This window comes from Sinohyriopsis cumingii, chromosome 11 (assembly GCF_028554795.1).
Source record: "Sinohyriopsis cumingii isolate HCF-2022 chromosome 11, ASM2855479v2, whole genome shotgun sequence".
Classification (NCBI taxonomy): domain Eukaryota; kingdom Metazoa; phylum Mollusca; class Bivalvia; order Unionida; family Unionidae; genus Sinohyriopsis; species Sinohyriopsis cumingii.
In genome coordinates, this window is record NC_142971.1 from 50,290,875 (window position 1) to 50,306,020 (window position 15,146).

The following is a 15,146-nucleotide window of genomic DNA, read 5'->3' on the forward strand; positions in this document are numbered from 1 at the left end:
TTTGTAGTTGATAGGAAAAGATTTACCATGACATCGGGACTAAGCTTTGGGCTACAGCTTTTTCAGCTATAAAGCAGCTTTTATCAGTTGATCCTCAAGTATCGCATTCAATTAGCTCTGTTTTGATCTTGTGTCTGCCATGAAATGCAACAATGGGTTGAATCGGTGTCATTTGTGAAGTCTGCGTAATCAGCGTGGACTTGCAAGAGAGATGATTTCACGTCACACTCAAGCGGCTTTCAGACGTTCTGTTATTCACCTACAACGGACTACAGACAACTAGTTATATTTTGAAGCAAGGCATGATTTTACGTGTTGATGCTTTTATTCTCAAATTCTTGTCAACAAGAACATCATAAACCTCGTACCCTTTCAAGATTCGGTCGACTAGGTCTGGACTCCATGTTCAAATAAGAAAAATGTGTTTCCAGGGAAAATATATTTCAATCTATGCAATGGTAAGTTCCTGGAAGGAATCCATCTGTTTGAATATTAATTTGCTGTCCGAGTTTTGCTCATTATGGCAGTGGACGTCTTAATCCTTGGTCACTTTATTGGGCTCTCAAAACAGCTATTACGTGGTCAAAGTGGAGACTGAAACAGGACAATTAGACTAACTCTCTCAATTGTCAACTATTCGAGGCTGCATCACGAAGACACTTTGGCGATACTTCTGCAAACACATCCTCCGGAAATCATGATCGCTACGGATGCAGACGCAGAGTGCCGGGGAGCAAGGTAACATTTTTTTTCGGAGTGGCATAAAAGCGTGGCTCTCTCAGGATCATTATTTATCTTAATACATCATCGACACATATGCCGTTTTTGAAAGCCTATCAATCATGTCTGGCGACCGGAATAGTTTCCATTCTACCCGATAACTTCACTCTGGAGACTGATCTCAGACAGCAAAGCGGAACAAAAACTCAGACCTCTGTAGTCATGTTTGGGATTTGTTTTTTCTAAAGTGGCATCCTGTCCGAAAATCCAGGTATCAGTTCCACATATCCAAGGCTGGCCAGGGTATTGGCAGACTTGTTTTTCTGCAGAAAAGAACTCGTGGAAATTAAATGGCATTTTATGCCTTAGTTTCATACGATACATATTCAATGGGATCGACTTATGATAGAGATTAGTGACAGGGCAGATGGCCAACAGTCCCAACCAGTGTCACACCAATCCTAGGCCCAAGGGCCTCGCAAATTGCTGCTTCCATTACATTGGAATGGCCGAATGTATGCACACCTAAACGCATTGGATTCTAAACGTGATAGAGACACGACAAGGATCTGAATGTCTCTTCTAGGCCCCTCCATGAGAAACAGTTAGTACCGATCATAGTTAAACATACTTTTCGTGCTATCATAGAAGAGAGGATATAACACAAATCAAAGATCGGTCTGATCTACTATTTGTTTGGATTTCAATGGGACTGGACCTTTGCCCATGCTGACGTTTTGTGGGGATTAACCTGACCGAAAAAGACACTAATTCAACTGCCATCAAGATCTCAATTAGTTCACCTATCATACAAGTCCTGCCTCGTCACTACTTTGGCGGTCATATCTAGCAGTGTCCTATTCCATCGCTCACACATACCATTGCCCATTGGATGATAAGGTGTCGTGCGAGACTTCTTTATTCCAGTAATTTGACATAATTCCTTGATGACCTTACTTTCAAAGCTTGCACGCTGGTCTGAATGTAAACGCTGAGGCATACCATAATGCACTATAAAAGTATTAAACAGAGCTTCAGCTGTAGCCCTGGCTGTCTGGTTATTTGTCGGAATGGCCTGTGCATACCTGGTAAAGTGATCTGTAATAACCAGCATATTTTGGTAGCCTCCTTTGGACATCTCAAGAGTCAGAAAATCGATGAAAACGAGTTCCAATGTATGTGTGGTCACTATGTTGACGAGTGGTGCTCGAACATCCGTTGACGATTTTCTAAGCATGCAACGACGGCATTTTTGGATCCATATTTCCACATATTTTGCCATGAACGGCCAATAAAATATATCCCTTAGGGGAGAAAGTGTCTTGTCTCGGCCTAAATGACTGCACTCATCATGTAAGTAGTGCATAGCCTCCTCACGGTGAGACTTGGAAAGTACCAGCTGTAGTTGATCATGATCATCAACACTTGTCCTTCGGCATAGCACACCTCTTCGCATGCATATATTGTCAAAAGCCCGAAATAATGCTAAGTGATTTCTTCCAGTAGGTAGGTACTGTCGATTAGGCTTTTCTTTGTCTCGTACATGCTCTACCCATTCCCTTATAACAGGATCCATGGAGTGAGCAACTCTCCAATCTCTGTCATTGCGGAAATTCCAGAACCAGAGTCAATGTCGTCAACAACATCTGCAGACATACAAAGACTTTCAACAAATGGCTGGGCACTAGCTAATTTACAGAGAGCATGCAAGGCCTCTTTGGTAATAGTCTTCATATCCTTTTTGCTGCTCCTGCTCTCTACACATGGCAACCGTGATAGACCGTCTGCGTCCGAATTCCTGGATCCGGCTTTGTAAATGATGTCAAAGCTGTAAGCAGCTAGAGTAGCTAACCATCGATGCCCAGTGGCATGCAGTTTGGCTTATGTAAGAATATATGTGAGCGGTTTGTTTTCATTGTACACATTAAAGCACTGTCCATCAAGGTAGTTATTGAATTTCTCAGTGCTTGCCAATTTTAATGCTAGGAATTCCAGTCGATGCGCTGAATAATTTCGCTCACTTTTTAACCCTCTGCTGACAAAGCTGATTACTCGCTTGATACCATCTTGAATCTGATACAGAACCGCACCAAGGCCGTGTTGACTGGCATGTGTGTGCGGCTCGAAAGGTTGCCCAATGTCAACGTAGCCTAGAATAGGTGGTGAAGAAAGAGCATTCTTTAGCTGTTGAAAGGCTTTCTCCTGTTCCGGTCCCCACTCCCAATATATGTGTTAAAAAATTTCCCGACATTACCCGCTTTATTCCAAGTGCTTGGCATTAATTCTGATAATGGTCTAGCAATCTTCAAGACGTTCTTCACAAACATGCGGTAATAGTCAGCAAATCCATGGAATTGTCTCACTTCCTCAGGGCTCTGTGGAGCTGGCCAGTTTAACATCTTATCAATTTTGGCTGGATCTGCCTACACACTTGCCTCTGATACAAAATAGTCGACATATATGACCCTTTCCTAGAAGAATTGGCACTTCTTTGGGGACAACTTCAAACCACACTCCCTAAGCCTTATTAGGACCTTTTCCAGATTTTTTAAATGTTCTTCATACATTTTACCGAAGTGATGATATCATCTAGATAGGTCACGCAGGTGGTCACATAAGCAAGAATATTGCAAAAATAAGGATCACTCTCTAAGAACAGTCTATGGGAAAATAGGTTCTAGAAGAATCAATTGAACCAGAACTACCTGTATTCTAACTCTGGCATAATGCCGATTTTAAGATGTAAAATAAATTTACAAAGTAACATATTTCCTGAAAATTGTACTAAGTAGAAAAAATGAATGGCAACAAAATTAACGCTCAGGAAGGTAAACCCATTAATATGAACATGTGTTCCGATGGGTTGCTATATGATGGACTTAAGATATACATGCACAAAACTATAAATAACAAGTTCAAATATTGATAGATGTTTCTGTAATGAATACAAATTAGTTCAACTTGCACTGATGATAATCATTCTTACCTACTTCATCAAAGAATAATTTGATCGAGGTTAAATGAACAAACAAATTATAGTGTCCTAATGAATCAAAACACATACATATCAGTCTAAATAAGCATAGGATGAATATCACTGTCAATCACATGGTTCAGATCATCCACAGAGTATTAATGAAAATGCTCACAAAAGCATTTCATGAATCCCATGAAAGTGATGACATCTCTGGGATAGGGGGATGTATATCCCTCCACCTCTTACCGTGCTCCTGTTCGCCCAAGGTATTATGCTTGAGAAACGTATTCAAAGAATAATCTCACACACCTTAGGGGACAAGATAAGACAGCACCAGGTTAAGGGGATATATCTCCCTCCACGTCTTACCGGGTACCAGTTCACCAAAGGTATTATGATTTGGTAACGTATTCAAAGAAGAAACTATTTCTTGTCTAGTAAAACATGTTTTCTCACGAAATATTATGCAGTCATAATACACATACACCCTGCCAACCTCCCCGCACTTACATTCATATAAAAAGCAGGGCTTCTGCTCCAGTAACAACTCAGATATTCATGGGATTTGGCGCCAATCGCTGTACCAAAGGGAGATCACTCCGCTCGACTGCCACCAAGGTGGGCAAATAGCTTTAATAATTTAGCTTAAAGTTTTTAACCTGGGAGGGCTGGATTTGCCAGGTAGTACCTACGGTATTATGATTGGGTAAATATTTGCGAAAAAAAATATTACTAGAAAAAATTAGTTTCTCATTGTACGCTTGATGATATAGCTACAAAGGCCTTTCTTTTTGTAAAAATCATATATTACCATTAAATACGAGATAACTAAAGGAAGAATACATTTAAGAGGTTTCTTCTTGTAAAACACTAAACAGAACTGAACTACATTTGACAGACCTGGCACAAAGGTCTTTCAATTGTTTTAGCACTACCGGTCAGGTACTAGTAGAATATATGGGATAGATTGTTTTTATTCGTCTGATGTCCATCTATCCATTTTGCACAAGTTTGTTATCGCTATTCCTCCTTAAATCGCTATTCCTCCTTAAATGTTTGGAACTTTGCCATGACTCTTTTCTCAGACACATTCCCTAAGTCGAGTTGATCCTAAATGAAACTGGTGCTGGTTAAACATCTAGTATGGTCAGCACAGTAACAGTATTGCAAAATCTTGTTATAGTTACACATCCTGAAAGGACATATCAACATGCGGTTTACTTAAAGACTTCTTGGCATATCTAGTTCATTCTGAATGAAAAGGGTACTGATTTGATATTCAATATGAAAATCTTTGGCTACTTCTACTAAATGGAAGATTATATTAAACCTTAAAGTATCACTAAAAGCCGTCTTGTAACTCAAAGTTGTCAATATCTAAAATTCAAAAGCAATGCAGTTTTTATCATTAGGGTAGATGGTCGAAGCATTTAATTTGCTGGATGATGGGTAAAGTATTGTCATTGCAGCACAAGTGGAAGTCGTCTTTTGTGCCAGCATTATAGGCATAGTTCAGTATCATCCATTTGCCTGTGAATAAAAGCGATTTTCTAGAAAACGTTTATCCCTGAGAAGAGCTATGAATTGTGTCCCTTTTCTTTAGGGTCTGGTTACTCAATATTTTAAACTTTTTTTGTAAAAGCAGGTGAAACGTCGGTTTATTGGTAAGGAAGGCAAGCCATATACAACTACTTTTCATTCCATGTTTGTGATAATCGTCTCACATATAACGATTGTCTTTTGATCTCTTTGAGTTGAGAAACTCGCTAAACAATATATCATTCTTGAAGCGAGAAAAAAAAAGCTGTTTCCAAACCTAATATATAAAGACGGTCTGTCAATGTCCTCTGTTTTACAGTGATGTATTAGTTGTCTCTCCGTAGTATTATTGATTTCTCTTGGTGCACAAAACAAAGATCAGTGCTTATTTTTAGCCAGTGATGATTTAATAGATAAGATGAGCTAAAGTGAGCAGGAAACAGTGATACTGTGTCGAACTAAAAAGTTTGGGAAAGAACAACATTAATGTGTATTTTATGGTTTTGCTGAATAGTGCACATACAAAATCTTGATTATGCAATAATGATAATAATAATAATCGATGCATGGTATTTGATCAAACGCCAATTTTGAAGGGTAAATCAGTGTACATGGGTTAGTTTTGACTTTTTCATAGGTGGCAGCTATTGACAGGTTTGACTGCATATGCTTGATTTCCTCCATGATAACATGGTTTCTCTCATGATATCTCTTGATTTTATAATCCAAACAGATTTTTGTTTATGAGAAGTTAGTTTTTGAACTTCTGTCTTTATTGGATCCTTCTTTTAAAATGAATCTTCTAGGACCTGTCTGGACATTTTAATGAGGTACTTAAATATCCAGATCAAAAGAAGGAGATCTCACTTGTTCTTGCCTCTTAAAGAAGGAAAGAATGCTTCTGCTCAGGTTCTTGTGTCCTTGTTCAAATCAGCCTTCAAAGGATTAAACCAAGACAACAAGAGCATCTTAAATATATCAGCTCATAAATTTCAGACAGTCACTATAAACCTACTATTTAAAAAGAAAACCAACCCCTTAACTGCCATTATCCAGGCTGTGGACTGGAGGTATTTTATGATATTTCCCTGCTTCTGAGAGACTTTTCTTCTCAAACAGATATCTGTAGATGAACAGGTTACTTTCCTGGGTTCCTCAGCATTATGATAATGACACAGGTTATTCTACATAAGCAGTTTCTTTAACGATGAGTGTTACTCTTTATCCTCGATTTGTGGCATTAAATATGGATGACAAATTCATGTCTTGTTTTATACTTGTACTCTTTTTGTCATATATCACGTTGACCTAAACCTGTTTAATATGTTAGGAGAACAGTAACTTCGTCCTCTTCTTATCTATATTCTACACGTATTATTTTCAGGTAATGTATTTGAATTCAGTACAAACCAAAGATTGGGTGTGAAAAGTTTCTTTCTTGATTGTAATATAGGCACTCCCTCTGAAACAATTCTTGCATTTGCGTACCTGGAAGATTGTGTAAGTACTATTGAAGAAACATGTCTTACTTCATAAATTGGATTCAGGAAGATTGATAGAAAGCATAATGGCATAAAGGCATTTCAGTTGTATACAGAGTGTACAAATGGTGCTGATCTATTATCAGATACTGATGAACATACAAACAATGCACAAACCTTCATCCAAGACGGGTTTTTATAAGCATTCAACGAAATTTGAAGAGAAGTTTATAGTAGGTATCATACTTTTCCAGATTTTAGTTCAAACATCGTTTGTGCTTGAATATTAAGCAGATGTTAAACTTTTATTTTGAGTTTAGTTTTTGCTGCTATGAAAATGACATTGTACAATGTTGTCCTTGTTAGAAATATTTCCAAAGTGGATCAACATTGGCTGGGGATGAGTCATATCTAGACATAGAGTGGACAAACCAGCATGGATGTGGTGGTAATGAGGATACAAGTCCACAGAAACAGAACTGCATTATGATTCTCCAATACATGTGTCAGGATGCAGAGGTTGATGTGCCAGGTAATGATACGTTAGTTATATAAACATAGGGGATAAACAGCTATTTATGCTCAAAGGTTCCAATACAGCTAGAGTGTATCCATTTTATGCCTGAGAAATCTGCTTTGATAGAAAGACAGTCCTTCATGACTTCAGTATCAAGCAATTATTAAACATTAGCATATGCCAACTGGTTCATTATCATAATGTTCGGGGTAAGGTAAGGCAGTTGTATTCTTGGGGCAATACAGTGCAGAACATGTGCAGCTGGTTTAGCTGCGGTGAGGTCCAATGTCAGATCTGCAGTTGCAATTTCCGGAAATCTTACTCTTGATTTGCATTCAAGTAGTGGCTCAGTGAAAAACAACCAAAAATTAAGTATATCAACTGTGTTCTCTTTGAGATACATTAGTGTTATCTATGATGTTAGAGAGATGACACGAGAAAGTAATACATAAATGAAATGAACACTTGCATAATTATGGGTGCTTGTTCAAGAGAATTCCTTTTCATTATTGAAATGTTTCTGTTTTGTAAAATGAAAATTCCGATAATTTTAGGTATTGAAAGTATACACATTTTCAAAGAGTGTTCCTGCGACAGATTTTGGACACTGATAAAATGCAATACAACAAAATATACTATTGGAATTTACGCCCCAATATCCGGTATAGTGAAATAAGAAAAATAATTGATTGTTATTTGCAGGGTGCATTGTTGTCTCCGCTTATGGATGAAACAGCATGACTATTTGATTCTGTGAAGCAGAAGTACTACAGTCAGTGTGGAGTGTTATGCCATTATTTAATACTTCTCAATTGAGCAGGACTGTGCTACCGTCATTGTGGTGTGTTATGTCACTATATAGTAATAAATGAGCTGAATTGTCTCCTCCACCTACAAGGGCAAAGTCTCTTTAGATGTAGGGGATGTTGTGGAGGAGGACATTGTCTTTCAGAAATCTACTGCAGTTGTCAAACATTGCAGAAATCGCCAGGCATCTCTTGCAATATTTGTGACACAGGTCATTACAAAAAAGTTTCTTTTGCTGAGTTAATTACCAGCAACTTTCTGATTTAACGGTTTTAAATTTCTCATATAATGATAGTCCTATTTCCAATATTGTGGAACAACAAATTATCCACCTTCGTCTCCCCATTTCAGGATCCAGATTCATTGGCTGTTAAAGTTCTTTCAATCAACCGTTGCTCCATCAATCTTGATTCAATAAATAATTAAGTAAATGAGGAGTACAGACTGTTACATACAGTACATGATGCTTGAACATTAATTACTTCTGTGCTTCACTCGTGGAGATGACTGCAACAGCTGGAAGGGCGTCCAGTATTAAGGCACATGGGGAAATGGTTGTGCAAAACTAATGATAAACTAATGATAGGAGAAGTTTATAAATTTGGTAGAGGAGGCATGCTTATATTTTGTGAAACAGGCAGTGGTAGGATACTCATCATTTACATTTCTTACACAAATGTCCTATTGGTCGTGTGATAAGGTCATGCATTTGATGGAGAAAATAAATTGTCTTCGTAAATTATATTTCTTCAATAATACACAATAGTGTATTTTGCCAATCATTTCAAAAGGTATAATAATTTTTCCAATCATTAAAATTACAGTCTGTGTATGCTGAATTAGTAGTCTGTGCACTAACAGAGAGCCAGTACGATAACAATGGTGACTATTTTGAAGATTATTGTTACTGCTACTTCTTCTTGATCTACGGTCATATCGACATGGAGTTTTGAGTAAGAGACTTTCTTTGTTATCTAGTTGGTCGTAAATGAAAATGTTTACCTTTGGGCAACCAATGAAGCTTGAAAATAACGTTACTGTTACTCTGCCTGAATGAACGGCAATATTGACATATGCTTTTCACTGAAAGGCTTCATATGATGTCAAATGGGACCTATATGAAAATAATGTCTGTGACATCTTATATGGTCATCATGATGACCATCTTGCTTGACAATCTTGCTGAAGCTAATTATCTTGACTGGATGGTTATATATGTGGTTTTCACCGAAAGACTTCTTATGACGTTTAGTTGGTCCTAATATAAATGTCACCAACATGGGAGCCAGTATGGCCACCATCGTTGTCGTGTTGAAACAATTATTATAGCTGTTCCTTCACAATGGCTAGTCATACTGACATAAGATTTTTCTTCAAAAGATTTTTCACTCGCTCGTTTACTCACACAGAGGATACATAATCCCTAGATGGAAACACACCACTGCTGATCGTCATCAGCCCTATGTGTGATGTTATTCCAGGTCACATTCCTTCATATTTTTCCATGGTTCTCATCCATGTGTCTCCATGGGACAACCCCTTTGTTGTGCTGACATTTAGTAGCATTGTTATAAATCGTATTGTTAGTACTCGTCTTGAAGGGATGGTCATATCGAAGTGTAGTTTTCCTTAAAAATATTCCTATTATATGTACCTAGTCCAGAATGAAAATGATGTCAATGCAGCTATCTCCGGGCAGCACCATTTTTTTTCTTCTTCAATGGTTTAGTTATTTAGATATTAAAATGAGGCTACTCTTACATCCTAAATAGCTGCCTTGATATTCGTTCTGGAAATCTTTATGTGGATACTTCTTCAGGTCTTTTCTTAAGGGGACTTTCACTAAAACACTATTATTGTAATAACTTGTTGCTTCAGATTGAAAATGGTGTTCATCTGACCTACAACATCGCACTATTGTGGCCTTATTAAAAATCTTGTTACCAGTACTACCTTGCATGAATGGTGACGTTGATGCGTCACTTGGACCAAAATATTGAATATATCAACACAGTGTTTTGTACACGTACTAGTGAAGTGTGATAAGTCTTTGTATTTAGCTGCATTGTATTAAAGGAGGTGATACACTCTGATTATGATTTTTAGGTCTAAGGTTGTATGCTGTACTGGCGTGTGAGCATAACACAACCAAAAGGAAAGGAATTTTTATCCAACCAAATTTGTGGATATATCTGAAAATACATTGTATGATGCCAGCTAAATAACTGATCTGTTCCACTCACAAATATGAAAACGAGTAAGCAATTTTATTAATGAATTTATTGTTTATAATTAAACAGTTTCCACCTCAAATCCTGACAAGCTGAGGGATGGAGTAGACGCGAACACACAAGACTATAATAGGCCTGGCAGCCTGGCAGAGAATGAAGCCCAGAAAATCAGCAGGAAGACTTATTCAGTGAATCCTAACAGAGGGCTGCAGGAAATATGGGAGTGGTATGACAAGTGCAACCTAAGGGAGAGAAATAAAGGCAAGTTGATTCCAATTTTGTTCTAACAAAGAGACTAATATTGAAATCAAATGTTGTCCACACTACACGTTTTCCACAAGGTTTCAGTCTTGTCCTATCAGGTACTCGTCTAAACTGGGAATCACATCACAAATAGATCCCATGTATTGTCAATATACTTATGCAGGTATATCGTTCCTACTGTGGTATGGACAATAAATTGACAATAAATTTGCAAACAATAGAAAAAGATATACAATTAAGTGGAGTTCACGATATGTGATGACCTAGAAAAATTCCAAATTAATTATATTCGTTTACTAACAATACTTTATTTAAGTCACTTCAAAAATTATTTAAATAGAGAAGAGTTTTAAAATCATCCGAATTAATGGTAGATATACTACATCACTTTGTTTACATAAAATATTGTAATTTTTATATGTGATAAAATGAATTATTTACTGGAATATTTCAGCATTTGATATTGACTGATATTTTATTACTTTTTAATAATTGAGAGTATTTGTGTTTAGCTCACACAAGTGAAAACTTAATTATGCAAAAATTAAACAGATTATGTGTCGATACGACGAATTGCAGGCTGAACCAATTTAGGATGCTGTATGAATCACACGGAATTCAGGCTTACCCTAAATAACATGTAATTTAGGCTCGGCTGAAAGTAGTTATGGATGTGCTGTAAGAATAGGTTGTTATATTTCTGGCTGACCCTAATTCAAGATGTACTGTACAAATAATGTATAAATTAATACTGCTGTATGAATAACGTGTAATTCAAACTAACACTAATGAATATATTTCATGATATGTTGAGTGAATATTATGCATGTTCAAGCTCACCCTCATTAAGGATATGTTGTGTGAGTAACATATAATTCAGACTCACGTGAATTTAGTACAGTATACGATGTGTGAGTAATATAATTCAGACTCACGTGAATTTAGTACAGTATGCGATGTGGGAGTAACATATAATTCAGACTCATATGAATTTAGTACAGTATACGATGTGTGAGGAACATATAATTCAGACTCACATGAATTTAGTACAGTATACGATGTGTGAGGAACATAATTCAGACTCACGTGAATTTAGTACAGTGTACGATGTGGGAGTAACATATAATTCAGACTCACATGAATTTAATACAGTATACGATGTGTGAGTAACATAATTCAGACTCACATGAATTTAGTACAGTATACGATGTATGAGTAACATATAATTCAGACTCACATGAATTTAGTACAGTATACGATGTGTGAGTAACATAATTCAGACTCACATAAATTTAGTACAGTATACGATGTGTGAGTAACATATAATTCAGACTCACATGAATTTAGTACAGTATACGATGTGTGAGTAACATAATTCAGACTCACATAAATTTAGTACAGTATACGATGTGTGAGTAACATATAATTCAGACTCACATGAATTTAGTACAGTATACGATGTGTGAGTAAAATATAATTCAGACTCACATGAATTTAGTACAGTATATGATGTGTGAATAACATTCAACTCAGGCTCATACTAATTTAATGTTGTATGCATAGCATGTAATTCAGCCTAATACTAAGACGTGATGTATGCATAGCATGTAATTCAGGCTAATACTAAGACGTGATGTATGCATAGCGTGTAATTCAGGCTAATACTAAGACGTGATGTATGCATAGCGTGTAATTCAGGCTAATACTAAGACGTGATGTATGCATAGCATGTAATTCAGGCTAATACTATGACGTGATGTATGCATAGCGTGTAATTCAGGCTAATACTATGACGTGATGTATGCATAGCGTGTAATTCAGGCTAATACTATGACGTGATGTATGCATAGCGTGTAATTCAGGTTAATACTAAGATGTGATGTATGAATAACATGTAATTCAGTCTAACTCTAGCGACAGCTATTCTGTATGAATGTACTACCCCAGATGTGTTGGCATGCACACATATAAAATTATATATATATGCCAAGCCTCACTGCATCTCAGCTATTTTAGCTAGACTGGTCATAGAGTGGAATAGCTTATAGGATGGTCTGTTATCCTTCATTTATTGTGCTATGTCTGTCTGTCTGTTACCACAAGTTTTGTTATCACTGCCGCTCCTAAACTACAAGTAAAATTGCCATGAAACTTATACACCTCATTATCCCAAGGTCTACCACAATGTCGGCTAATTCTTGTAAAATCATACAAATAAATATATTATATAAAATATGGAAATATATATCTTAATTCAAAACTGCATTTTAATCCAAGTTTCCAATTTTGCAAGAAGTTGTCCCACACGTACAACATCGTCTGCTACCCAACGTGTCAACTTAACGCCACAACATAAATCCTCAAGAAATTCCCCGGCATATAGTCTGTTTCTAAATTCTGTAGTAATGTTTCCCTCATAAACAAGACGTTGTAAACATCCTATTCATCGTTGTTTCTCTTCCACGTAATAGCTGAATGTTTTTATAAAATATTTAACTTTACTAACTTTTTTACACGAACAGTTTAGTCTGCTTAATATCTCTTGCCATTTATTTACATTTTTACGTGGAGTTTTTTAAAAACTAGGTATACACCTGACCTAATTACTCGACTGAACTGCTGACAGAAATAGATACGATGTCGTAGCCTCAACTTGATTCGTTGTCCACGAGGTACGAGTAAGGGTACTAATAATAGTACTACTGATAAACATTACAGCTTTTCAAAGCTGTGCGCAGCGTAGGACGACATATCGCGAGTCGAGAAAACACGGGGTTTGTAGACCGTGTGTCCAAAATTAATATTATTTTGAACAGAATATTTTGGTGACAATTGCCTCTTTTCAAATGGTAAGCGTTGCTGTATTTTATTTTCATCAATCGGTCGAATTCAGTATGCGTTTTGCTTCAATATTGGAGACTGAAACCTTAGGTGCGCAGAAATGCCGACAGCATTGTTAAAATAAAATGTTGCTGCTCAAGATATCCAATATAGCTGGAACATTTGCCATCTTGAAAATCTTGTTATCAGTATTTTTAATGATAGTCATATACTAATACTAATAATAATACATGTAATAATAAATAAACAAATAAATAATAACAATGTGGACTTAGTACAGTTCTAAGCTCTTTACAATAGTATGTGACACATAAAACATACACAACAACAAGATTACAGAAACACCATGAAATTACAAAACAAAAACATGTTGAGAAGATTAAGGAAGTCAACAGTATTAAGTCTTTAATTCAACGTAGGTGAGTTATATAAACATGACATTTGCACTTAGATTTTCTGTGTGATGTCTACTTGGTACTAAATGCAAAAGTTCATGATCTGATGTTAAATACAGCCACCACAGCAACCATACAGAAAATCATTTGACTCCTACTGAATGTAAAGTCATATCAGTATGTGTTTTCATCAGAAGACCTCTAATAAAGATGGGTCCATACATCTTAAATAAATGTACTGATAATAAGGTTCCATCTCTTACCTACATAATTAATCAAAGGAATCTTACCATCTCAGCTGAAGGCAGCAAAGGTTATGCATCATTTTAAAAGGGTTCCAACCACTTCCAGAGAAGAATTATAGACCAATGCGTGTGTGTGTGTGTGTGTGTGTGTGTATATGTATATGTAATATATATATATATATATATATATATATATATATATATATATATATATATATATATATCCTTCCAACCATATCCAAACTGTTTATAGACATTTCCATTCATCTTAATATGAACCTTCTTCTAGTCCATGTTAACAAAACTAATTCAGGCCTTGTTGCCTTGTTGCTTGTTGCCTTGTTGCTTGTTAGGGACAGAGGAGAGTTGATTGAAACTTATATATATGTTGATTTTAAGAAGGCCCTTGACTTATTTGACCATACTATATTTGCATGGAGCACAGAAAGGTACATATGTTCTCACTTATTATTCTTATGGTTCAGACTTAATTATCTGACAGAAGGCAAAGTGTAATATTGCTAAAATTAGCATATATCTATCAACAAAGGAGTTCCACAGGGATCTTTTGTAGCACATGAATTATTCATATTATTAATAAATGACATTTATGATGCTACTTTGTATAAATTTGATTCTAATGTTAACCTGTTAAATGAAACAATTGGATGAAAGTTAAATCACTTATTAAAATGTGTATATATCCCCTAAAAACAAAGGCAATGTTGCTTGGAACCAGGCAAGGATCTTCAGTGAACAGAAATCCAAATCTTGACCTTTGTGTATTGAAGATAATTGAAATGAAAATGTTCACAGAAAAACATTGTGAGTTCAGATGGAAAAGAATATAGATTCGTGTAAGCGAAATAAGCTTGCCTTATAGTAAACTCAAGAATTTATCTTTTACAGAAAATAAAATGTTATCTAGCACTTAACTATTGGGAATTATTCTACAGTGCAGTCATTGTTCCTATTGTTCATTACGGCTGCACTGTTTGGGAAATAACTGCTGATACCACTATTAAAACAATCAGCAAACATTAAAATAATGGCTGTAAGAATTTTAATCTAAATTTGTACACCATCCCAAATTCTATTCCTGGAATAGTAATGTTTGAGATATGAATAA

General features: G+C 36.1%; 1 protein-coding gene across 3 annotated transcripts in view; it reads left to right on the forward strand.

Annotated features, from left to right (window-relative positions):
- The window catches only part of LOC149788427 (protein DD3-3-like), a 53,027-nt gene that overhangs the window by 7,208 nt on the left and 30,673 nt on the right, over positions 1 to 15,146 (forward strand). For all 3 annotated transcript variants that reach the window (XM_089974412.1, XM_089974410.1, XM_089974413.1), the window contains 2 exons: positions 7,084 to 7,249; positions 10,342 to 10,533. In XM_089974412.1, coding sequence (XP_089830538.1) covers positions 7,084 to 7,249; positions 10,342 to 10,533 — 358 coding nt within the window. The remainder of the gene's footprint in view (positions 1 to 7,083; positions 7,250 to 10,341; positions 10,534 to 15,146) is intronic.